A 27422-nucleotide genomic window follows, 5' to 3' on the forward strand; every position below is an offset into this window, starting at 1 on the left:
TTCGTTTAGCCAAGATGCACGCATGTATCTATTGGCCATCACTACTACCGTTAGTACAATCCGCATCGTTCATTAAAATGCCAATAGTTCGAAAGTACGATCACCCACTGTTTGTTCTGGCACGGTACGAGAGAACAAGTGGAAAATGATGCCGAGCAACATAGCGCCATACAGCGCAAGTCTTAATATAGTAATGCACGTAGATAAGAGCTTACGGCAATAGCTATTAGTAAACATTATAAGAGAGAATGATGACGCGCCAATCACGCTTACGGTAATTTTGGCTAGATGCGTGCAATCATAGAAATGATCTCAATGTGACAATAACAGCAGTAATGGTAGTATGGATGATAGTGCTGATAGCTTATTATTAACAGCATCAATGATTTGATACCATAGCTTTGCTGCTATTCGTCTTATCTAGCAAAATTAAAATACTATTTAAAAATGCGCTCTTGTCATTAATGTCGGTTTCCATAGTGCCGGCAGGGGCACTCGTCAAATATAGCTCACTTACGAAGTGTTAATTCGAGAAGATTAAACCCTTCAGAGTCAAACCCATCTCGAACCTATCTGGTGTTAATCGTCAATGTTAGAAATTAGCTCAGCAAAGATCATCGGCACATTTCGATATACGAATGTCCAATAGCCAGAAACTCTTCATTTATTATCGTCTAGCACCTAGAAGAGATGCTCCGAAATGACTCTGCAGAAGAAGGGTTTGCAGTGCAGTGTTTGAATTCGGTTACAGTATATGTATTTATTCTGTGAGAAGGCGTTGGTTAGTAATTATGTCCTTATACGGTACTGGTGCGGAGCGATCAGTGACGTAATTTCCGTGCAAGGACCCTGTTGGAATAACCGGGACGCAAATTCATTAATGTAATACTTTTACATATGCTTCGTCAGAAAGAAAACAGTTACATTGGATAGCACAATGATTAGAGAGTGCATATTCCGCAACAGATACTGATATTGATGGTACAGATTTAAGTCGAAGTATCCTAGCTAGTCATAAATGCTACTTCGTCAATAGACAATATATTAAGATACTCATTATGCCCCAAAAACGAAAGAATAAATAAACATCTTTAAGTAAATATCTACCTGGGGCGATCTCCATATAAATAGCTGAATTATTTGCACGTCTATAGTGAATACAGTTTTTTTTTGATCGTGTCGTTCTAGTAAACGTTGAGTTTCCGATAATGATGGGATGACCTAGACATTGAATCCAGCAGGTCGCTGACATCGCATCGAAGGACTGTGGTATTTTTTTTGAGATACCTTGCTTTAAACATAGTTGTTAAAGTTAATTCACTGTTAAATGATCGCCTTCTTCTTGTAATCTTTGTGTTGTCAGCCACCAAGGAGGTCACTCAACCCAGTCTCATCTTTATCTGAAAAGAATGTACTATTGTAGGTCAGTATAATCCTAGCTGGTTTCAAGCATTTAGACGTTTTTCGATATCCCTTCAGGACCAGCTTTTCGCCGCAAAAATCTATGAACATATGAAGTTAGTTGCACTCTTTTTTTGCTCTCTTCGATAAGGCCCAGTCATAATGCACATGGTAGATCTATTTAAATTCAAAGTACATTGAAAGATATTGCGTAGTCACTGGTGACGGTGGGGTAAGTAAGTCAGATGCGGCTCCAGTCAGGAAAGAGTATAGTCTACCAGGTCGGTTTTAATATTTCTTCAAAATCATGAGGTGACATTTATTTAGGAGACATCTGAAATTTATTAGACATATTTTCCGTCGACAACAACTGATTTTTTGTCGTAAACTACAAGTTATAAATTTCGTTATTTCCCTTCTGTTGTTCTCCCTTAGTACTGCTTACATCAGCAGAATGAGCGACACTCACAGGATTTCATGTAAATCCAATCAACGTTTTCAGTTGAAACTGTGTAATTCTTTGTAAATGTATGTCTTTTTTTTTTTTTTTTTTCACTAAAAACAAGCTCTTATATTCCATACGTAGGGATTTAACAAATCACGTGCCTCTGATCATAACCCGAGATACTAGCTTAACTCAAACGATTACTTATACATTGGCAATTATCATAAACTGATCGTGCGCAAAAATCCGGAATGCATCGGATCAGTAGATCATTTTTGCTCGAACGCCATTAAGCGTTTGCTAAAACTGAGACGGCGGATTTACAAACGCATTCCGTTTAGAGTAAAACAATCCCGAATTTACTGTTCTCGGTTAAATCGAATACCCAACCATAAACAGCATCTGCTAACAATCCAAGTTAGCACCAAAGGGGTTCGTGTGCAGTTACTTTTAACTTGGTCATCACCGCCTATAAAGCGGTTTTTTTTTTTTTCAGCTTTTTGTATTGCGGTTCGTTCAGATGTTTACCTTGAAGGGTGATGTAATAATAATAATAACACTGTTGGGAACAAACACATTCGCCTTAAGAAGCGGCAGTTTAGTATAATGCATTATCGTTCCGTAATGTTTTTCTTACCTTAACTTTTGCAGGTGCCATTAAAGAGAATCGGGATCGAGTGACTATAGTTTTTTAATGTATGTAACTGAAATTATTCATAATCGCTCCGAATGAGTGGGCATAGGGCGCCTTTGCTTGTAGGCCCTCCGAACTATCTTCTCGAAGAATTTCTAAACATGAAAATAAGTTCTGCGAGACGTAAGTTTTTCGGTGTAGAGTTTTTTTTTTTCATTCGCGAAACCTATCTAATAAAAATAATAAAAAACGATCTTGTTTTTTTCAATTAGTGAACAAAAAAAAGTGTCGTCCCCCGCCATGACAATGCCAAACGAAATACCTGGAGAGCACTTAAACGTAGAGTCTGACTATTCTTGATAGCCCGAATCGGCATCATCAGACAATCATATATTTCGGTCTTTGCATTTAATTTTAATGGAGAGATGCAAAAATCACTTGTCAAAATTTTTTTTGCCCAGAAACTAGGGGCTACGATGTAGCTAAGCAATGAAGAAAAGCTATTGGTCGAAATTGTGCACATTTAATTTTTTTTATAGTATAAAAATATTGGTTTTAATTGTGGCTTAAAAAGAAAACACTTTTCTGGTAGTCCAGTGTGTATTGGTGGTCCAGTGGACAATGCTGATCTGCTTGGGTCAATATACGACAGGGTTTCTACTTTGTTGTTCAATCTTGCTCCGATTGCATCTTAACATTCTGAAGTATGTGTCGCGTCATTTCCACTAGGAACACGGATAATTCATAGATAGTTTACACAAGAAATTCATAAGTGAAGAAGAGTCTGCAGTATAATAAGGTTCGCTTACTGGTTATATGAAATGCTGAGGCGTACCAAATTGGATTTAACCCATTTTTGCCGGCTATCTTGCTACTCATGGGCAGTAACTTTGAAAATTCACCAGTTCCCAATTGCTTATACACGTATACACTTGAAAATCGGTAAATTTTCCGTTTTTTTTTTTTTTTTTTTTAACATACCGTCGTTGACTCCATATTGCAAATACAGTATAGTTGTATAGCTGTGCACTATCGCTGGTTCAACTGGAAACAAGATAGACTGTCTTTGTTAATTTTTACTTGCAAGAAGTGCGTGCAGCTATCTCCATATGACTTTATTTCGCTTTATGAAGCATATAGTCGAAAATATGCTGTCAACACCGTAACTGACTGACGCCTCTCCGTCCCGTTTTTCAGTCTAATTTCAAGGGATGTAGAACGTTGGCAACAATATATCCAGCATGATAGATAAAACGTTACTGGTCCCACAGGCGATTAACAACTGCGGCGTTATCACAGTTTAGGTTACTATCAATTAAAAATTAAGTGAACTGCTAAAAAGGCAAAGAAAATATTTCTTCCTATGATGGGTTCGTACGTGCAGAAATCACTATGTTCATTTAACAACAGACTACATATCTCGCCAACATAAACTAATAACCCTTAATTATCTACCTCAACTAAATATCTACTTTTAAATGTCTAGTACATTTTCAAATTCTCTGTTTTTTCCCTAGTCCGTGATGATGAACAAGTTTACCGGCAAAACAACTTTATTATTGCCCTCGTCATCGTGTTCGCATAATCTGATCCATTCGGATTTTTTTGCCCCTGTTCACACATGGCCACCTGCTTGATGCTGTAGCTATTTCTATCCGCTCTTCAGTCCATTCTTCGGGCTTTCGACTAAATTTTGTATTATCGGCATTGCTTCCGTTCACTTCCTAGCTAATTTGCGACTGTTCCTCATCGTGTTTCGCCTCATCGCGACTGTCGCCTGCCGTGTTGCAGTTCGAGTAGCAGCAATATCCCAACTTGCGAATTGCTCCGCCACTGCAAAATCTTCCTCCCGTGGGGTGTTAAACAACGTTTATTCAGAATCCTCCCGATTGTCATCGTCGCCAACGCCGTCACCTCTGCCACCGCTACCGCCATCTTCTCGTAGCCCCCAGAGCCCCGTTATCCGCATTGCTTTCTACACTTCGTATATGCTCGCTCCAGCGTTTCCCAGCCCCACTGCCGGCACTGACAGCGATAGTCAGCTTATGATCTCGCGCACCATATTTTGCTGTAGCGCACCATGTCACGGTGCTCAGATCGTCCGATGGATAACGGCGGAGAGAGAAAGGTGCACAGCGGCGTGGCTCTAACTGTTGTTATACAGTCGCCGTAATGTCTATTACAGCAGACCTGCGTTGTTACGCTGTTAACGAAAAAGGTTCATTTTGACGGCGAAGGTTCACTGTCGACATTGTCGACGTTCACGGCTTTGTCGTGAGAGAGAAAGAAGGGGCTTTTGGATCGAAAATATTTTTTTTTCGTTCTCCTCTTTCCCTCTGTATATACGTTCTCCTTTCCCACTACATTTCCTCTCAAACCTTTCGTTCTTCCTTCTCTTCTCTTCTGTCGTGGCGCCAACTAGCGCATGACCACTAGCTGGCTGACGTACGGCTTTTTTGCTTTTTAGGCCCTTAGTTTCGTTATACAATCTTCCCTCTAATTGTTGTTGATGGTAAGCGGGAGCAGCGCTGAGTGGTGGCGTCCCGGCCCTCGCCAACGTGAGGCACTCGCCCCTCGGCACTCGAACGAAGGGCCAACTGCGGCCAGCCATCGTGCCTCTGCTATCGTTGACCGTTCTTAATGGGTCCTTCTTTCTCCTTCTCCTTTGTCGATAAAGGCTCACGTGAGCCCATAAGGCGAGACAGTCGGCGTTGTCACCCAGACGAGTTCCTGTACTTCTCGTCGTTCTCGGGTTTTTGTGCCCTCATCATCGTTGCAGCATTTTTTGTCGTGGCGATGGTAATACTGGTTGTGTCTTCATTTTAGAAGTGCCCTCGTGAGTGGTAAAATAAACTTTAATAGAAATAGTGGCAGGCCTATTATTAGCTGTGTGTCGCGACCTTCCACTCCATTGATCATACTGTTCCTGTATCGCCGGCTGCGTTCGTGCTACCACCATGGCCGTACGCGGCCTCTTTTTTTGGTGTATATCCCCAGTGCTTTTTGTGCTGTGCTCGGTGTGTTTAAGCAGTTTGGTTGTGGAGGCAAAGGATGCTCTTAAAACACAGGGTGGAAGCTGGAAGCCTATTGTGACGGATCCGAAGACAGGAAAAGATGTAGCGATCAAAGTTACCGAAAAAGAGGTGCTCACTAAGACGCCACCAAAGGGAATTGATCCTAAGAAAATTAGTACAGATGTTAAGACGGATCGTTCTGGGCGAGTGTTAGCAGAGCAGGGCAACAGCGCCTCAAACGCGTTTTATGTATGGCTTCCTACGGATATCCTCAATATGGACAATCGTCCACAACAATTACATAGATCCCAAGGTGCAAGTAACTTCCGAAGACCTCAGGGTGGACCCTCGTTCAATCATCATAACCCAAGCAATTTCGGTCCCCAGCAAGGTAATCACGGCAGCTTTGGTCTTCAAGGTCATTCACGCAGGCCACTACCTGGACCCTCTCCCCAGCAATTCGTTCCGCCAAGTTCAAATCGGCACAATCCAAACTATTTGCCGGATCAAGGTGCTGACGTACAGCCCGGAGGCGTTCGTATCTACAGTGGATTCCGACCGATTCCCAATCCGCAAAGTTATAACCGTCCTCAACCAGCCTATCAGCCGCCACCCGGAGCCGCACCAAATCCCGTTCAACATCATCAGTCGCTTCAACAAGGACCCCAGATATACATACCTCAACAAGAAATTCCGCGACCAAACCCTCAAAGCTACCATGGACCTCGCGCAGAAAACGGCCATCAGTATCATCATCCACCTGTTCCTCAGCAATATCACTCACCCCCGCTGCAGCAGTATCACGCACCTCCCCAGCCAGCTGTTAACCAGCCGCCTGTAAAAGCTCCAGGTAGCAGCGGATATGGCGCTTCCGACCTTGATGATGATGACCTTCCGGAACCGGGCTACGGAGCCGCCCCACGGCCTCAACAACCGCCAGCACCAGCGCCATCTCAACCCAGTTACGGAAATTCACATCGCCCACCAACGCCAGAATACAATCAGCAGCCTCAACCACAATTTGGCCTCGCAGCTCCACCTCCGCCTCCGCCACAATCTGAACGTGGTTACGGCACCCCTGCCCGCCGACCTTCGTCATACGGTCAACCTCCTTCAGCTCCTCAGTTCCATTCTCCTGTACCGGCTCCTCAGCCCCAATTGCGCCCATCGTCGCAGCCACAGTTCAAAGCACACGACGCCACTCCACGTCCGGTAGGCATCGTTTCGGCGCGCCCACAGTCTCCACCGTATAACCATGCTCAATCCCCAATTCAACCACAGCCGCCCCAGCAAGTACCTCCGCATTATAAGCCTGTGAACACTGCGCCAGTACAGAGGCCACCTGCAGGCAATGGGGGCTATGGACGACCTGAGCCATTCGAAGAAGACGACTACCCTGTAACGAGACCAGTTACCATAGCGCCCTCTACAGAATATTATCCAGGTAAATATCTATTATCCTACTGAGTAGCGCAAAATGTTACTAATTATAGCACATTTGTTAGATAGTACGAAAAGAGGTGCGAGTGCGCCTCGATAAATATGCCATTATTCTATGATACCCTGATCACCAAAGGCTAAATCGGCCGCTAACGCAGAAACATTCAAAACTTTCAAGGAGACGGGCGATGTCCATCCATCATTCTAGAGTTATCCTCATCGATTGCCATTAATTATCGCCTTGATCACTAGCATCAAAGAACAATAGCTTTTTCCTAACAATAATCCTTTCATGTACGTGCATGGTCCACTTTTGGTTGACCAAGACCATCTTCCTAGGAGGTCTTTCGATTACCAAGTTTTGCTCTGCTTCGCTGCCATGTTTAATTATAATCAAATATAGCTATGTAAAGACACGCAAAGGCGCGCCTCTCTCAAATAACGACGTTGCTATTGTTCTTGCCCCTTTCTTTACAAAGCAGCTATATCAGCCGTATTCTGTTGATTCTAGCTTCCGATCCTCTGAAACTCGGATCAGAGCAGCCCTTTGGCAGATCATGGTAACAAGCTCGTTGACCCATCATTTAACCAGTTAATTTTAATCAGTTAATAGAAAACAATTTCTGGGCACCAGCAGTGTTAATCGATGGTTCTGCATATTCAAACTCTACAATTGTGCTTCGTTAATCGTTGATGGTTAGTGCCGACGCGACTGTTGTTAAAAAAAACCTAGCCAAGAAAACAATTGAGCAAAAAGAAAGGGCATACTGGTGCCATAGCGCTGAATGAGCCAGTTAGTTAGAACTAAGGGGCGAAATGAATGTCCGTATCTATCATTACGAGTATAATACCCTGCGACTGATACAAAATACAAACAACAAAAACAGTAATAAAAAAAAATGATAGCTCCGAGAAAAACGAATTTGGCAACGCACAGTCGCTGAAAAAGCACAAGATGAGCCTCAGTTCTCTATTACGTTATATAGATGCAAACGACTGAAAGAGTTCTGAGTTGAGAATTTGCGTTCCGCGCCAATCTGTTATATAGAACAGTGTGTGTCTAGAGTTAATTAAGTGTCGACGGCTAGCTCCGTAATGGTCGATCTTGTTAATCCGTGATGTTCTCTAGAAGACTCGGGTTTCGAGACTGCTGGTCAAAATGAAAACTTTGTGCATTTTATTAATTAAAATAGGACAATGCAGAAAAATTTCAATTACTTATGTCTACTCTAAGCTGAGACGATAATGGTTTCACAAAATACGTGCTAACCAATGATACCTTATTCCGATCCGCCACTGATACCACAGAATACCTGCTCGCCTTGAACTTTTCATCCTAATACGTTGCCCTATGTCTTACACTAGAGATAATATTTATATTACAATATAATCAAATAAAACAACAATTCTGTAGCAATCTAGAACTGTCACGGCGTCGAAAAAAACGTTTCTAGGACCATCGTTGAGCCATAATGAGCTCTGAAATAGGTGCAACGGTTGTACGTGAGCCGAGTGGCTCGTTAACGATGAGTCGAAACGTAATAATTGATTAGATATATAGACTTCTAAAAAGAGTTGAGCACTATGATACGTACGAACTGTTTGTATTGGTTAATAAAAGCGTTGCAGGGACTACGCCAAGCGGTCCGTCTAGTCATTTTCTAATAGCCGTGGAAGAAACCCATGAAACCTAAGTGATACACGATCGTTATGATTCTTGCAGACGATCACACTTTGGAACTACTGATTCTTCCTGGAACTTTTATATTCAAAACGAACATTGCTGGGGTAACCCTTGTCCAAATCTTAATGTTTAGCGGCAAACATAATGTATTTACAAAGTTTGTCTTTTTTATGATGAATTTAGATGGTTACGTTTGCTAGCCAGAAGGATTATGTCTGGTGGAAGTTTGTAGAATGATAGAACCACAAAGCTGCCGTTAACGTTGCTATTTTATCATCAGTTGAGCATCACTATAAATTTGTCACATGCTCATGTAGTACGGTAAGACGGCTTTGAATAAAATCAAAGATGATCGCGTTCACACGAGTGTACATTTATGCTGTGCAAATCTGAGTTTAACCTTTGACATCGCATTTCCTTCAGGCACCGTGTCACCCGGAGGTCATCAGGCCACAGCAGCTGAAGAGGCCGGTGTTGGAGTCATCGAGCCACGTTCGGCTGCCACCTGTGCAGCGACTTCGAGACCAACCGTGCGAAGTACCTCATCTCTTCGCGAAATCGCTAGTGAGCTTCGGGCCGATCTTATTTTCAACGAATTCGGTGTTTCCGACACTGATATTTTGTCTGCAGCAAATCAAGACGGTAAGTGACTCGCTGGTTAATGAATATATATAAGTTGTTAATTACCTAACTAAGATACTCTATTATGCTTTGTTGGCAACAATGCTAGAAGATTACGATGCCGAACGACTCTCTCATTTTAAAAAGAGCTTCTTCAAAGGAACTAAATTGTTTGATACCACCTTCTGCTGAAAAGATGAGCGAGTTTCCCAGTTTGCAATTATGAATATGCACTCGTCTATCGAGTGAGAAGCTAGAAGTTCACATTGTAGCGGATTAAGGATCGGGCACTTGACTTCAATTCTTGCTGCCCGAAGCTCGTCGGCATGATGTAGTTAATATTATATATTAACAGAGAGGAACACAATTTAGGCGCGGCCAGATATAAAAAAGAAAAACCCATTTCATGTATCAGGCAGCGCTAATGCTTATTTGCACCGATGTGTTGATACACATGTGGAGCGCTACGTATATGGCAACCTCGCAGTCATCGGTCATCGACCGAACACCTTCACCTAATCTAAGAAAATTCTCTGCCTGACGCCTGCCATCACTGGACATTAGTGTTTGAAGACTTTCAATAGCTATTTTCTAACACTGATCGTTACGTTACAAACGTAGAAAGTACGCGAAATAATAAGAAAATCCGTCGTAAGCGCCAATTCTCTATTTACTTTACCCTATTATATTATTATGGGCCTCAACGAGCCGATCCCGTAGTCCGATAGCACACCCGCAGCGTGAACAAGCTGCCAGTGTACTACGCCCGGCCCTGCTAATGCATTTGTAAATTTCTCATTGTATCGCTATGTAGGCGGGCGTATACGACCTTCTAATGAGGGTTTGCCATTGTGGGAGTTAGCTCAGGTCGGTTCTATATAATATTGTTTCAAGTATCGTCAGAGACAATGTCATAAATAAGAAGCAGACAATTTGCAATGTTCATCAAATAGTAACATTATTAAGGAATACATGCATCAAACGTCCATAAAGGCGTAGAACTGTCACAGAGCGATATTCCCCATTGGAGAACGGGAATTAATGAGACGGCGCTGATCAGAATTGTTCACTTTTCAGGTATACAATGACAATTTCACATAAGTTCTACACAAGATTATTACACGACGAAATGATAAAAACAAAAGAAAAACGCTTTCAAATTTAACTTAATCGCGAATTTCTGTTAGAACAGCCTAAATGCTCATAATTATTTCGCGCAGTGCACTGTACAAATAAGCGTTAAGAAATCAGCTAAGAAGAATAAAAATTCATTCCGCCCAGACAGGGGCTCGAACCCTGGACCGTTAGGTTAAAAGCCTAACGCTCTACCGACTGAGCTATCTGGGCGATGCGGTAGCCCCCCTATCGAATTCACAAGAAAGGTCACAGGGCATATTAGTGAAGTACATAGACGGAACTGACCGTTGTGTGTCCAGCTGTTTTTGCGTGCATAGTGTTTGCCTGCGTACGAGATTTATTGCAGTAGCTAGACGGTGTGTACGTTTAACCGAATGTAACATGTTTGGTTCGCATAGAGACGAGCCACTCCATTTGTAGCGTGTAGTACATATCACTAAGCACTCCATAGGCAGCCCCTCTAAATAACTAACTGCCCGGTTTTGAGTTGGCGCGACGCTCTCTACATGCGGTCGGCTGAGTAACGAACCACTTAGGGCTTTGTAGTGGCGGTGATGCCGCCACAGCTGGAGGCAGTCAGCCAAACGTTAACCGGTCATTCAATAGGAGAGACGCTACCTGACGATCGTCCATTTAGCGACGTTTTGGTACACTTAAGAGTTATCTAAATCCGTTGGCGTGCTCTGCCCGCGAAGCGGCTTCATATTGTGAGCGAAACAAGACGAAAGCAACATGAACCATATAGTGATGTATTATATCACCGTCAGAGAACTGTGAGGCGTAAAGGCGAAGAGGTTCGGTAGATGCCATATGAAAACAAGTCGTTAAGAGGCCGGCGTTCGTGCCTGGTGTACATGATCTGATTGCTCTGAGGGAGCATTCAAAGCAAAATATGATTTGTTTATATAAAAATAATTCTTAATTCGCATAAAAAATATATTAACACTTTTTTGGATTGGCTGTTATCTATGTATATTTAGTAGCCTCTATCATTTTAGCCTTAGCTGACCAGATTACTAATCGAGTGAGCTCTTTCTAGCATTTAACACGTATACCATTAAAGTGAACCTGACCTTAAAGTGGAGTCGTGAACAGTTGCTACGCAAATATTGCAATGGCAGTTTTTTTTTTTCTCTCTCATTTGGACTATCTGTCTTCGACTCTATCATTCGTCTCGCAAGACCCTGATTTGGCGAGCCGTACCGTAGAAGCTTGCTGCAGCATATTCATATTGTCAGCTTTCTGCTATGGGAAGATAGGCCATAATGCCTCGTCCGCATGCTCTGTGATTGAATAACAACGCCATCTTCGATATGGCTCAAACGACAAAAGTAACTTTGGCTCTACAGCGAACATCAGGTGAAATTTAGTTTGTTCACGCTGGAACAATCGTTGGACATCGGCGATGGTGTTATATGTTGTTTTGACTATCGGTCAATGACTGTCGTTATAAGGAAAGCAGTGTTACTTACCTCAGAGAAGAACTAGTCAGATACTTTTCCTACACATTGAATAGCTTTATTGGTCTCCTCCGGTCGGCGTCACAGTGTTCCCTCCACGCTCAGTCCGGGTAATGCCACTCAAATTCGTGATTAGAATCGAACGACAAAACGACGAAACATTGTGTTTGCTTCGATCCCTAATAACTTCAGAGCAAGCATCTTACGGTGATGGCTAAAGACAGGGCCGATTCTGCCACTGCTGCCCAGCAGCTTAACGGCGCTTCAACTAATAGCTGCGTTGAGCGAGCTGGTTTCGTGTCCCTCTCGTAGTCTTCAACCAGGCCTATGTCAGTCTTGTTACTTTGGTAACAGCAGAAGCGCCCCAAAGAAGTGTCGTTTCGGTTGTTGTTGTTTGACTCTGTTGTTACTTTGGCCTCAATCGGTCCAAATTATCGGTTTCATCACATCCTACAGAGTCACCGTTGCCGACGGAAGAGGTAGTACGCGATCGCTTTGATGGCTGCTACGTCATCAAAGTGGGCCGCTCCTTTCTGGCGCGTTTTACTATATCAAGTGTTGCCTTCTTGCTCTCGCACGTTAGAAGGAGTGACGCGTAAAGAGAAACGTGGACAAAAAGGCTTTATCAGGCCGCAAAAAGAAAGCACTAGAACTCCGCAAATGTTGTTACATATCTAGAAAATAATAAAGATATTAATAATAACAATAGCAGTTATCTAGATTTATTAGAGTGCACCTTTTTTTTTTAAGTTAACTTAAATGATAAACGAAACTGCCGCTTGCCTAAAGTATTTAAGATTAAGAGTGATCAATGCTAAGGTATGCGTCCTTTCTGCTCTATACGTTGAAAACAGGCCAATACACGATTTTCCTGCCGGCAAACGAGGCTCGACTGTTCACCAATCCTGAACTGCTAGCGTATTGGCGTCAGGATCGCGATTCGCTGATGCGAACTCTGACGAACCACCTGGTAGCCGGACAAATTTCTCTGGATCAACTTCGCAAAGGAGGATCGTATGTCAGCCGAACCGGCCAGAATGCCGTACTCAATGCACGTGGACATGATGATGGAGTAAGCTACCTTCAAAGTTTATCGCCAACCATATTAGATTGATTTTAGTTCTTTTTATTTAGATAATATTTCGCCCTATCTGGCCTTCGGTCTTCACCCTTGGAGGTAGCCAATAATCGAAACATATAGAGGCCATTCTTAAGCTTGACCTGTTTTTCAACTGCTGTTGGAGATTGGGCCGCAAACTTTTAAATTACTCAGGCGTCGTTGCTTAGAGCTTCGTCAGCGACACATACTACACAACTCTTGGGAATAATGCAGGAAATAAGGTAAAACCTTGAAACTTACAGATCCAAAGCAGGGTACTTCTTTTTTCTTTGCCTAGATTTGACGTGTATCAGATGATTCCAAAAACCGTATTATCTGTGGGAAATTATTTTTCTGTAATCAAGGTTGGGACCTTGACCAACGCTGATTCAAAAACGTTTTACGTCTGTATAGATTCTAGCCCAAATTTGCAATCGACACGTGCTGCACTTATCTAACTTACAACTTGTGGTGTTTTTACATCATTAAGACTCCCCTACATACGAATTTCGAAAGATCTCTATTCATCTTCGTCACAAATCTACTCTTTTCCGACACATTCAAGTTCTACATTTCATCTCTGCTCCATGTCTAGTTGAATTTTTGCTACCAAGCTAACTGCATGTAATATTCATCTATACTTTTGGCTCATATTCATCCTCTTTCATTTAAATTCGCCAGATCACGATCAGTTTTTAATGGTTTCATTTCATTCAGCTTTTGTTGTTTACCTTGTCTAATACTTTTTATGTACATATTTATCTATGTGCATAGATTGTGCGTGGATAATAAGCAGGTTTCGTTTGCAGTATTTATTGACAGATTATATATTTGCCGCTGTAGATATATATATATATATAGAGAGAGAGAGAGAGAGAGAGAGAGACGGGGTAATACACAGTTATACCCATTCGATGTACCTGTTGTCATCAAGGCTTACCGCTCAGCTGACCGATCCGTACTAGACGGTGGCGTATTCAGCCTTGGCGATGACTATAATGGTTGCATTGAGCTCTGAACTTGGAACCGGTGTTTTTACCAAATATTGTTGACGCATTGTACGAGAGAACGAATAGAAGCTAATCTCGAGAGAAGGAAAGCGCCAAGTGTGGTTATAGGACTGGATTTAAGTGTACAAATATCTTAATCAGTAAATGGCTATTGCAGCGCATGACGACAACGAGACTGAGGACTCCGTTACCACTAATAGCTACGATCCAAACGCTGACGAGTTGATTGATTCGAAAATGCGTCTGGACGGATGGCCAGAGTGAAAATGACACACAGACAAGTATGTGTGTTTCTTTCTTTTGGTTATTACTGCAGCTGCCGCTGCTGTTGTGGCTGGCGATGGTGATATGTTCAGATTTATTTTCGCTCTTGGAACAGTTCAATCGGAGGAGTAGGTGGACTGGGAAAAATTGGCAAACCAACACGCTGTAAAGGCGCGAGATTGTCGTTGTTGTTGCTGCTGCTGCTGCTGCTACTCCTGCTACTGCCGTCAACACCTCTGATCATCTGCTGACGGTAGGGTTCACGAGGTAATTCCTTTGGGCTACTGCGTGGGGTAGCTGGCTTTAAAAAACGACTTTCGCATACGCCGCTGTCATCATCTCACGTTGGGTTTTTCGGTATTCTTCGCGTTCCTTCTGTAGACTTTTCGGTAGCACTGCCACGGTTGGTCGTTACCGTTGACGTTGTCGAGTCATAGCTAAGAACTGAATCGAGCTGAGAAAAAGCGGTGCTTATAATAAATATGCTCCATCAGATTTGACAACAGCTCCACTGACTGTGTGAACCTATTCGATGCCATATCCGTCTAAGCACAATGTTAGCTAGAGCATCGTGATATCGTTTTTGTGCTTGCTAATATTGACCGAAACAACATCATCATCATCATCATTTTCAGAGCTGCTCCTTGTTCTATGCGAGTAAGCTATCCGGATCCGTTATTGTTCACGTTGCTATCTCTGGCAAACACACACACACACACACACACGTCTTCATCGAATGTATCCAGTACTCGTTTTGTTAGAAACATCTATTTATTTGTCTATTTTTCTTCTCCTTTTAAAGGTTTATCATTTAGTCATTAGACGAACTTCACTGCGGATTTACCACTGGCATGACGGGAGCCCTCAAGACGCTGAACAGTCACTAGTGTTCAGTCATTTTAACAGCAAGGTCTTTGTTAAGATGTTAAAAATGAAAATACTTATACGCGATCCTTGAGAAAATTCAGTTACTTCCGGCAGGAGCTTGCGTTAATGTCATCGTTACTATCAAATTGGTGAGTGTGGTTTCTTGGAAAATACGCTTGATCCTAAAGAAAATGAAAGCGTAGAACGTATTCCTTCGTACGATTTCACTTTCTAACCATTCTACATTGCTCGACACGCGTATATCAACCTGTCGAGCGTTGCAAAAGGAAATGAAAATTCGACCAACGTTGCGTGGCTCATTGTGACGTATACCCTTAGTTATAATTACTTGGTAATATTCTAGCTATATGCGACAAAAAGATGACCAGAGACGGAAGTGTATAATAATGTTAAGGAAAGAAGCGCTAGGTGATCTGGAAATAGTCAGTGGCTTGGCTCGTTTTTTCGGCAACGCCTACTGAAATGGTGCGCTGTCCAGCATACAACACATGGCTTTTAGGGCAGTCCGAGCAAACGGGATGCTCCTGCCGCTTCCCGCTATAGAATTGTGATACCGTTTTTCTGCCTTCTGTTGTTGAATAGGATTTGCTTTGTACGAACGCCACGCCTTGGTTAGTTGAGTGTGTAGACGTTGGAATAACAACAGTAATTGTTATTGCTACCATTTTACAAAAGTCGTCTCGTAACCTTACAGCGACAACGGTTGAAATGCCCTCCCGCACTCACGGTGTCTGTTTGGCGATTGCACTTATTCAGCTGGCGATCGCGCATATAATAATCGTCTGCCATAGACACGTCCATTAAGCAGAAGTAGCCACCCATTACGACACATAGGGCAAGGGCTTTGAGATGTGGCAGTTCTTATCTGCCCTGTATATCGTAAATAGCTTTATTATATAGGTGCCTTTTCAAGTACGTATTCAGTTGAAGGAAAGAAGTAGTGGTCAAGCCAACTCGTTGGCTAATTCTAGAGCTCGATTATGCTTGACGGGTGCACACATTTATACCAAGCATGCGTCGGGCCTTTTTTTTAAAGGTCAAGCGAAGTCGTCTGTTCCATAAGCTGAACGACTCAGTGGCCTTCGTTTCGTTCAATCGTCTGATGTACGTCTCATTCCGTCGCATCTATGTGTCTCATCGGTATGTCGACACTCATCACATACACTGGTGATTTGTCATCTTTAAACTATAAAATTAAATATGGGGTGAATGCAATCCGCATTTACAATATAAACCCTTAATCATCGTGAGACTAATCAATTCAACGACAAAGTTTGTTATTAACGATATGAAACACAGGGAAAACGACGTCGGTCTATGTTCGATTTATATATTGATGAAGTAGGTCTTTGCTTCATCAGTAACAAACTAAATGCAAAACGTGCCGAGCGGTTATGCGCTCGCATATTATCTATTTACTCGATAATCACAATTCAAACGTCAAGCAAATAAACATTGTTTACAAAAAAAAAGCGAGATTTTAGTTTGTCTCACAAGATACCCATTTGGAAACGTTCACGTACGGGCTTTGGTGTGCGCATTCAGACCTCTTCAATCCAGAAAGCGTGACGCCAAGATTTTTCCTGGATTTTTCCATGCATCGTCGAAATTCCACATTTGAGCACCTGAAAATGGTCCGAGGAACGAATGTTCGCCAGGTTATAGTTTCACTACGGAAGTGCGACATAATTGTCGTTTACTTATCGATACATCGTGATTTCGATAGAGGATTCTTGTAAAGTATGAAAATTTCCGCACGCATACACTTGGACTAACGGCAATAGCTATGTTTTAAGCAGGTAGCTAAGACTAAGCATTAAGCCACTACGCAGAGCAAGCTTCAAAGCTATCGCACTCTCATCTACTACACTATAGACGCTAGTTTATGCATGAAGATGAGCTAGGTGTAAGAACAATCAATAACAATACGATCAGATATTGAACGCCGACAGAAGCTGCGTGGTGGTCAACCGCGATCGCGTCCACTAGTACAACCTACCTATGTCCCGTGACAAACAAAGCTCATATCGGGAATAAATATTGGCAGACATAGGCATCAAAAACATCGAATGCCTGTGGGGCAGTGACGATGGCAACTGACTTGCCTATGTCGTTAGTGGGGCCATACGTACGTGCTCTGTTTCAGGCGCAAATGGTGCCAAAACGCCTGTGGATTACTTACGATGATGGATACCTTACGTAACCAGTCACGAAAGCTTTCAGCCACACAAGTATAAGCTCTGGTTTATCGTTACCTTCAGCTCACCACCCTCCGGTTTTTACAGATCCAAAAACGGCATTTCTCGCCAGCTTTTGTTGATGCCCCTGAGTCGAAGAGTAACATTAGCAAACGCCGCCAACATCGTTGATGCCGTCAGTGACCGCGGATGGACTCAGGCAGCATCTCTTTCGAGCGCTTCCCAGCTCGCTATCCTCCGGGCCATCTCACATACGAACTTCAGTGTGCCTTGCTTACTCAGATCTTTATCCTAAGGGAAGTAGGACGAAAAGAAGAAGGCAAGGAAGATCTACCGCGTAGATTCGGCCCTTCATACCTCTGGCGTTTTCGATCGCCAAGAATGAGCATTAGGCCGGTAATTTAACGAGAAAAGGAGCTATTCAAGGGGGGACGATCGTGGCAGAGATCCGAGAACATCTGAGATTTCGCTGCTGCTGCTGCTACTTCTGGATCGATCAGAGAAGGCCGGGACGCCCCAGGAGGCCACTGACAGCATCGGCAGGCAAATACTTATCGAAGCTGTCATAAAGTGGTCGGACCTTGCCAGTGATCGACTAACCTATCGGTCCATGGCAGCGGAAGGTCAAAGAAACATTGTGGATACTTGATATTATACAATGCTGTTGTATCAAGTGTGCCGACACTCAAAACCGGGCACGTCGAAGTGACGAAAATGTCTGATTCGGTGTCAGCGTAAAGAAGTATGTAATCTCAAAGCCATAGAGAATCAGATTAGGGAATAGATCTAGCTTAACCAATGTCACTCTCTGACAGGGTTTAGGAACTTCATTGTTCTTCGAGTCTTTCTTTAGGCGTACGTGAGCTGCCGCCATCGCTGAAATGCAACTGGAATGGATTTGGGATTATTTATCGTACTTCCATTCTTTAGTCGGAAGTATTAACATGTATTATGTGTATAAAGCCTTCAGGCTAACAATGGCGTTCGATGACGATCAATCTATATACATTAGAGCAAAGTAAACCTTTTAAAAAGCTGCAGTATTCAGGCGGGCAGGTCCTAGATTACTACAGTCAAATATATAACAGTTCCAAAGTACATGAAAGAATAAGGATAGGCCAATCAAATGAGGATCTTCTTATCTATCAAGTATAAACATTAGGCCAATTGGGCATAACGATAAATCTGAACAAGATAATATTAAGAGATTCGTTGTGGCTTAAATGTAACATACCCGTACGTGATCACATAGCCAATTAGTAACTTGTTTACTCGCTCAATTAATTGGACACCCTCGTCAGGGAGAAGCCTACCGCTCAGCGAGTTTTTCAGGCTAGTTTACATGCATACAATACGACCACACGTTGCTAGTACTTTGTTAAGTAAAGAAATCTAGCAGACTTCTATACTTTTACAACGAGCGCTGACAGGCATAGCAAACGTTGTCTCTACATGTCCCTCAGCTCATGTTGGTAGGCTGGCAGAAGTGACAATCTGCTAAGCACTTTACGCCGCCCTGTTCACGGAAATTCAACACTGGCTTTTTGAACACTCCATACAGTAAAACGTTATAAATGAGAGGAACGTTCGTCGCGGCTGTAACCTTCTAACCAGCCGCTCTTGTGTCGACTCTCAAGTTATACATTATATTTGCTTCTACATTACGATAAATAGTACCTTGCGCTGTATTTGTTTAACACAGTGTTACGGCGACAGCTGCTCCCGCAGCTGTCTTTAGCGTCCTTAATATAGCCCGTGCGGCTATCCATTTGCTGGAACGCGTCGGGAAACGTGTTTCATCCGATGCGCCGGCTCCCTAATTCATCTTGTGTTCTTCCCACGTCAACTGACGGTTTGGCTGACTGGCGAAAAAATGAAGCTTCGTACAAGTGACAGTTCGTCGCACGGCCACTCTGAAGAGTGTCGACTTTTCGAGCCACCAACGTACTACTATTATCGAGTTAAATGAACTAATACTATGTAGACGAAGGAAATGCAATCATATTTCTAATCCTCAGCTATAAGTAGCTTCGAATACTATATAGTGGAGCAGCATAAATGGGCCTTTGAAATGAAGGCTTTGTAGGTGTTTTCCTACCTAGGTGAGACACTAGAGTACAAAATCCTTTCCCTCCATGTTGCACCTACAGAGTTTTATCTGGTGGCAATAAACAGAACAATCGCCTTCTTTCCGATATGAATATGAATCTTACGGACATGGTGGACTTCAGACATCTAGGATCGTAAAATTTTAGAGTTATTACCTTTAGGCCATCCGACTCAGTTATTACGTCACGTTGGAAAATATGTATTTATTTTACAGGACTCTGGCTCCACATCTTTCCAACAGGAAACACACATTGCGCTGCAGCCAGACACATACGCCTTCCTGTCACAATCGGTTTCAATAGCCTTTGACAGCAACGATGACCGCGACCGCTGTTTCGCAGAACCCGCTTTAGCAACGCGTTCTCCATCCAAAATTATGACATCTAGCAGATCAAAAAATCCTGACTAAAAACAGCACTGCGTTAGGTTTTCCAATCCTAAAAGAATCGGATTCCCTCAGGAACCACTAAACTATTCGAAACGCTGTCATAAACCAACAATGTCGACTATTCCGAAGCGGCCGGCGATATCTGACATCATAGCCATTCATCGTTCAGTTAAGAAGTTGCGTTGCCCTGTCCCAAGTCAGCTTACTCGCAGAGCACATAGTACTTCTGTTACTTCGACTATTCATGTAATGGCTTCTACAAGAAGCAGAAGCAGCTTGGTTGACAATTGTCATTAATATCGTTGCTTCCTTAAACTCTTTCCTGATGATTTCTGATCACCTTAATGGGTTTATGCGTAATCCGTGTTTTTTGGCTAGCGGTGGTTAGAATAGGGATCTAAGGAAGTGACCACTTGGAGCTCGTGTGTGGATTGTACTATAGATATCGTCTTGAAAGTGGCACCCAAACAGGAAACGGGACACAGCATTTAATCCATGGTAAAAACTAACTCTTGTTTGGTGTTGGAGTGAGTGATCGTCGAAATGTCTCCATGCCTCACTTTGATGACGAAAAAAAGTGTTCCCTATCTGAAAGTTACTTCCAACAGTGTAAGATAAACATTACAAACCACATACAACATAATCACACGCGTGGTAGCTTAAAGTTAACAGCCACAATCTTCTTCATTTCCTTCTATCTACATATTTACTCTGGATTAACTTTATTGAGTTTTACGCAAAAAAAATTAATTTATATGATATTATTATTATTGCTAAGTTTGATCATAACACTTTCTCAGTAACGGCAAGGCGGCAATGACCGCCGCTGGCGCAAGCATACTAAGCTTTGACACTTCATGTGTGACCCGTTCTGCGAAAAATGCTCCCGTTATGAATATGTTATAATTATTATAATTATCAAGATTTCTCCGCGGCGATTATAATAGACAAGGACGTGAGAACGACGCGCCCTTTCATTTCTACTCAACACTGAAGAGTATGCTCCTTTCAGTCTTCGCCATTTAGAGGTCGTTGAGGTACCCATATCAGCATGCTCATGGGTCCGCGAACGCTTTCATTACGATAGATTAATTCGTATTAAACAAGAGAAGAACACAATTAGATAGACTTATGGAGGAATGCTTATGGGATCCTTATACAGACAGACAAAGTCTACAATAAACACATACACGTATTAAAGAGAAAAGAAAAACGTGTCTCTCCGCGAAATTATTTAATAAATAAGTCCATATGCATTCATTGATGCACGTGTCCAGAAGGGCATATAATTGAAGGCCTGGTAGCATTGAAGAAATCCGTTAGTTCGTAATATCAGTAAAAGCGTTTACGTGCTCGCCTCGATAACAAACGCCTGAGACGAGCTGTTGGAGCTGATATTCTCATTGTTAATCTCTTTATTATTTTACTATCCACCGTTATTCGACGCGATACAAGGTGCATGACAATACGACTGAAAAAATTGTCTTATTTTGCCCTGCAGCTGCTTTGGCGGCGCGTATTTCTGTTTATTCGGCCTATCTGCCGGTCCATGCCGTGTTCAGGATTGCACTAGAAATATATTTCGACTGTGAAGGCCCAGTAACATTGACTGCTAACCTCATCTTTGCTCTCTTTGATTTCCCTAATCAATCCAGCGACACGGACGGCAGCAGAGCTGCGTCAGCGAGTCCATGTCTCTGCGTGTTTATCTTTATTTATATTTAACAGGCCAGGACGGTAAACTGATGTGACAGATGCCATGGTACACGTCGATGTGCAAGTGAGGTAACGAACCGCTTTCACTCTCGCCACAATGTTGTTCGGCCTCTCTGTGATGCCTGAACTTGAATAAATGCTCAATCGCATGAATTATCAGACGAACGACATCTGCCATCTTGATAGCACGTACGACCCGTTGCCCACTGGTTATCGCACGTGTCCCAATGCAGTGGGGTTAACTAAACTATGCAGGGGGATTTTTAAAGTCCAATTGTTGAGACGATATTAAGCCGTCTAAATAGAACTGCCAAGTTCCAGCCGTTGCGTAGGGTCAGTCCCTGCGGCCACCACTGCTTCGCAATGTTTTAGACTGTTCAGTTAATAATCGAGCAGTATCTACGGCAAGGCGAAAAGACAGCATTACAATGTCGCCGGTTTTGTGCCCTCGTTACGTCAGAGTTCAGATGAGCTTTGGCTGATGCCACTGCTGCTGGCGCGACAACACCAACGTCTAACGGACGTCTACGCCGGCGACCCTGGCCAAAGACATTTTCGCCTTCAGACGCCGGTTAATGGCTACCCTGCCTTTTTACAGGTTCTATAAGGTTGTCGCCTTTGCTGTCAGCCGTACACACACTATAGATATGCTGGGTATTCAGCGTACTTTTACACAGTGTACGATATGAACGGTAATATTATGCTATTGTAGCATGGGCGGCATATTCGACGATGTCTTTAGTGACCAAAGGGATCTCAGCCGATGTAAATTTGAAATATGTCGCCAACGGCGCTGTTGTCGTTATTGTTATTTCGATGCTCCGCAAGTGCTTGCTTCTGCTGGCGGTGTATTTAGCAAAACGTTTAAAGCGACCTCTCTTGGTAATTGATGCAACTATAATAAGAATGGCGGCAGCTAGTGCTCTACCAGTGGGAAATGGAGATTTTCAATCTGTTATTGAACACGTAATGCTGTATAGCATATTATAGATGTGCTGCGACCGAAATTATGATCCAGTTGTGATGCTGGCCGTGGCGAGCTGGCAGCAGTTCGTACGTGGGAACCGGCCGTCTGACATTCAGAACCGCCCATTGCGCCTAGTCCTGTATGATAATTAGTTACTTCGTAACCATCGACCCAATAAAAGGTGCTTGTTACTGCGCCATTAAGATCAATTTAGCACGATTGCGATTGCTCTTTACACCGATACCGGCTTAGCTGATTCAGCAATACGCGTGTTTACGTTGGCGCGTAAAGAAACCCGTCGTAGAAATTCCACTAGAAAAAAAACAAGTATTATAATACGATTGCTAAACAATACTCGCTAGATAGGACACTCTATGATTCGAACGCGCGGAACACGTTGCTTCCGACCGGCTAGGAAGGAGCATTTTGGTCTTTCATTTATTCACAACCTATATCAGAGAGCTGCGAGAATCGTGCCTATAGGACAAATATAATGCGATTTATAAGGCGGGCGATTAGCAGTAGTCATTTTGGTGAAAGTATGATCCTCAGCGGAGCATTTATTATTAGTTAAATAATAATTGTTATTTCATAAAATGAAATCAAGCAAGTTGATAGAGTTTTGATCGAGACCCGTTAATTATGGCTCACGGGTATACTTGATATGAAACGGATTCGATTCGTATTATATCAGACTTTATAGCACGTTTACGCTGTCTTGTTATTATAGCTTCCAGTTTTCTATATGTATTATTTTTATCTTTTGCTTGTTTTAAGTTGGCCCTCGCTATACGCTTTTTGCTATAATTAAGAAAGCCTAATAATATAATCGAGTATATTGTAAAAATAACCCTGTAGTATTACATCTGTCGCCCATTTATTAACAGGCGTTCGTCAACTGGTCTCAAGAGATAAGCCTTTTACGGATGCTGTAATAAGTGCTGATGTATGCCTTTCAGAAAAGCTATTATAAGGGCACTTGTTGAGTTTATTTTCTAAAACGTCTAAATAAACATTTATTGTGCTTGAAGTTATCTTTAATTTTTATGTTTTTTTAGACAGTTACAGTCAATGGCCAACGCGTTATCTATGCCGACATAACAGTACCGAATGGAGGCCTGCTGCACATCGTTGGCGGATTTTTGCATCCGATAGCTGACAAGGACATCATTCCATTGGTGCAGGACTGCGGCAAATACGACGGATTCGTCACTCTGGCTGCTGGAACAGGATTTAATCAGGAACTGCAGGGCAGTCCTGGTGGTTATACGTTATTCTTACCGAGTAACGACGCACTGTCCAAGGTGCCGAAGGACGAACTCGATGTTATTCGAACAAACACAACCGCTCTCCGGGAGTTCCTCCGCTATCACGCTGCTGAGGGCATCCATTTTTCTCACAATCTTCGTGATGGCCAATATCTGACTTCGCTGCATAACAAGACTCCACTGCGCGTTAGCGTTAACACCGATGGGTGCAGGCGTAAGTGTTTTTCGATTAATTAATCTTTTTTTTTTTTTTATTATCTGCTAAAGTCGTTCATAGTAAGGCATAAACGCAGCGGAACACGAGGCGTGCTAAGCGAAAGAATCGAGCAAAACATTATCAGAGTATTTAGACATAATTTGTTCTCTGTCTTCACCGGTGAACAGTGACTGATAAATCTGTCAGAACAACGACACCTTAAAATAACTAATATAGATGCAGATATATGGATGAAGCTCGCTCAAGAGCTGTCAAATGACTAACCTTACTCGAACGAGCACGTCCTAGATGAATTCTCAAGCTTCTGTCATACAATCCAGTTGTACGGACACCAATAGCATAGTCGTTGCGTACCAATATCGTTCAATGATAAATAGTCAAAAACCGTTTGAATAGTTTCCAGGACAGCTAAGTATAGAAAAAAAACAAGTTTTGAGAGAAGAGAATGCAAAATAGGAAAGCATACATAAATTTTCAAAGCGAGCTTAGAGATAGGTTTGTGATAGGTGAGATAGGTGAGTGCTACGACGTCGTTATATTTCGAGCTAAAAAATGAAAAAAAAAATAGTTTTCTGGTAGATATTTATTGTATTCCCACTTGTTCGTGTCGCTGTGGTACAATTTTTTGGTCGGGAACAAGTAAAGCATAGACATCGCCGCGTCCGTTTTTCAAAGCGACCTCCGTTTACGCGATGTACAACAGTTGATGGCGGACATTCTAAGGGGAGACTCACTGTTTTATCGCAGGCTGACAGCAGCTGATACCAGCAGAATCTTTTCTGTGTAGAATGCCATATGCACACATTGGGACCTATTGCGTAGGTCCGCACATAACTATTGCGATGATAGGAGATAAGCAATGCGATGATATAAGCGTATTTGAAAGCGTACGCTTTCGCTCATTTCGCATCGCCCAGTACGATCTACCAATTTCCATATAAGTCTGCGGCATATCTAGGCAGACACACAAGGTCGTGTTTGATCAGATATATTTAAGATAACTTGTTGTGTGATCCTGCATTAGATAGCACTGTTAGAGGTAAACATGTGCTGATTTATTGCCCCTTTAATGTTTTCAGGACGACTCTATGAAGTGAATAATTCACCGTTATATCGCGCCGACATCCCGGCATCGAATGGCGTCGTTCACGTTATCGATTGGGTTTTGCTACCGAGTGACCACAGGTGGTGCAGTAACGTTATTTTGCCTTAGATTCGAAATTATGCAAAAACTTGAAAATGCCTATTAACCTATGAACGTTTGGTGCAGAGTGATGTGAAATGATAATACTGTATGGGCCCACCCTTTCGATCGGTGCATTAGAAACGCTATAAGAGAAAAATAACCTAGGACTCGAGCAGGGTCTGTCTCGAGGTAGCAAAACTAGTTAATAAGTTTTATTAAATTAAGTTTAACAGCGAATAGAGGAGATTGAAAAAGTTGAAAAGTTAAGTAGTCAAACTGAGAAATAGGAGAACTAGTTAACAAGTTCCATGAAATTGTGTCTGACAACGAATATAGGAGAATGCAAAACTTGAGAACCTAAATAGTCAAACGTCATAATTTATCGTGACCATCCCTGAAGATTAATATCAAGCACGCTTCTGAGTGTCAGAATTTCATCAATGAGATTTACATATATTTTCAATTGTCTGTTCTTATATGGTCCCTGTGCATGAGTGTCGCCTGCATGTGGTTTTGTCGAATTGTCAATGAGTTAGATTATGTAGGAAATGTAACTTATGGAGCGATACGGAGGCGAGGTCATTTATGGCGTCTACCTCAAAGTGCTTCGAGCTCACGTCTAATACTGTTGTTAAAGCACATGGCTTCGGGCCAGTTTCAAACCCACAACACCACCCCACGGGTACTTAAAATTAGTAGGTAAAGACCACTAAACCATCATGGGGGTGCCACGTCATGGAATCATCTTTGTACTTCTTTCCCATGATCCCTCCACTACAGCGGTGTTTTCTATACACAGACTCGATAATAATGTTTGGTGTACTACCGTAAAGTGTGCCAATGTGAGTGATAGGTAAGCGAGCAAAAAGGTAAAAAACAAAAACTTTTTTAGTCCATTCCGATCACTGCCATCCGCTGCTGATATATCGAGACAACGGCAAAAGAAAAAAACACAAAAAAGAAGAGGAAAAACATTAAAAACACAAAAAGTCGGGTGTGGCAATTGTAGAATTACTGCAATATAAAGGACGCGTTTTTAACATTGAAAACAACTAGCCCGCCGTGTATACCGCTGCCATAGTTAATTGTGTGTGTATGTGTGTATGTGTGTGTGTGAATGCAATGAAATTCTGAAAATGTTTGGCTTTGTTATGATGATTATTATAAAAGTGAGAGACTGAGCGCGCATGGAAAACTCATGGAAACAGAGGAAAAAGGTGAGTGAAAATTAGCTGTAAGGTCAGGTAAAATTCTTGTTACAAAGGTAACCCTCAGCAAAAACAACAGGATGAAAGAAATGACAATATAGGCGCCTATCGGGCGAACGCGCAATGTACAGGACTTTGTACATACTGTTTTTCTATATGACCTTCTTCACTGAAGCTTTTTTTCTACTTATCTAGATACGTAACTGCTACGAAACTAAAACTCTGCTACCACAATGGTAGGTAGCTCATTATATTATTAGGTGGAAAGATGGGTAAAATTCCACGAACGTTTAATGGGTATGCGCTGTGGAAAATGTGTGAAGGACGATCGCAGGGCCGATCACATAGTGAATAAGTATTGAGTACTTAATGTTTACGAGAAAAACGACCGATGCGTATTATATATATATATATATATATATATATATATATATATATATATATATAGATTAATGAAAACGAAAAATGACTTAAATAAAACGAATAATATGCTAGACCGTATTTGCTTAATGTGTTTTTATTTATTTGCCGATTTACCGGTACGCTAGTAGAAACTATGATCTATTTCAAAGGCTTGTTCCTCTAAGAAAAATGAATAAACGTAAGAATATTTTATAGAGCTTTATTAATTGAACTTCTTTCGAATGTCATCTTAGTGCATTCCCTTTTGTTGCAGTTAATATTAAGTTGAAAATATATAAACGAAAATTTTACATTAAAAAGAATGCTATATCGTGGTCAAATAAACAACGTTTTCACCGCAGTGCCTGTTGCTTTTAGTTCGAGAAGGAATATATTATACAATGGATTACATCACCTTTAAATTGTCTTTATTCTGCTAAGACAGCATTTTTGAAAAAATGTTCGGTCAAGAGGCTATGCTATGGGTCATTGACAACATGATAACCTTGGTTACCACGATGTTTTCAACCACGACCACGGCTATCTTGCTAGAAGTATCTTGCTATGCAGACAATACCGAAAGGGAACGATGACCAAAAGGCTTGCTAAGGCCAATCCCAACAACATTTAACCGTTGATATAGCTTAACGACCTTTATTTTATCAA

General features: G+C 42.1%; 1 protein-coding gene, 1 long non-coding RNA gene and 1 other non-coding gene across 4 annotated transcripts; 1 reads left to right on the plus strand and 2 right to left on the minus strand.

Annotated features, from left to right (window-relative positions):
* Positions 1-463: 463 nt before the first annotated feature.
* LOC111270293 (uncharacterized) lies at positions 464-9106 on the minus strand. The gene is made up of 3 exons (XR_002686244.2): positions 9019-9106; positions 1108-1400; positions 464-849 (listed from the first exon to the last, which is right to left on the minus strand). It is a non-coding gene; the product is annotated as an uncharacterized LOC111270293 (long non-coding RNA).
* Positions 1452-26855, plus strand: LOC111270292 (uncharacterized). 2 transcript variants are annotated; one of them, XR_002686243.2, is made up of 5 exons: positions 1452-6938; positions 9042-9260; positions 12691-12908; positions 15012-15225; positions 23534-23619. XR_002686243.2 is itself a non-coding variant. In XM_022850438.2 (5 exons), exons 1-5 carry the CDS (start codon positions 5438-5440, stop codon positions 25171-25173), a joined length of 2496 nt encoding a protein of 831 aa, XP_022706173.1. In that variant the 5' UTR covers positions 1650-5437; the 3' UTR covers positions 25174-26855. The 2 variants fall into 2 exon arrangements, 1 of the variants encoding a protein (XP_022706173.1); XM_022850438.2 differs by lacking the exon at positions 15012-15225 and adding an exon at positions 25040-26855 and having other exon boundaries at positions 1650-6938; positions 23534-23957.
* Positions 10514-10586, minus strand: TRNAK-UUU (transfer RNA lysine (anticodon UUU)). The gene has a single exon. It is a non-coding gene; the product is annotated as a tRNA-Lys (tRNA).
* Positions 26856-27422: the final 567 nt, after the last annotated feature.

This window comes from Varroa jacobsoni, unplaced genomic scaffold (assembly GCF_002532875.2).
Source record: "Varroa jacobsoni isolate VJ856 unplaced genomic scaffold, vjacob_1.0 scaffold_1461, whole genome shotgun sequence".
Lineage (NCBI taxonomy): Eukaryota > Metazoa > Arthropoda > Arachnida > Mesostigmata > Varroidae > Varroa > Varroa jacobsoni.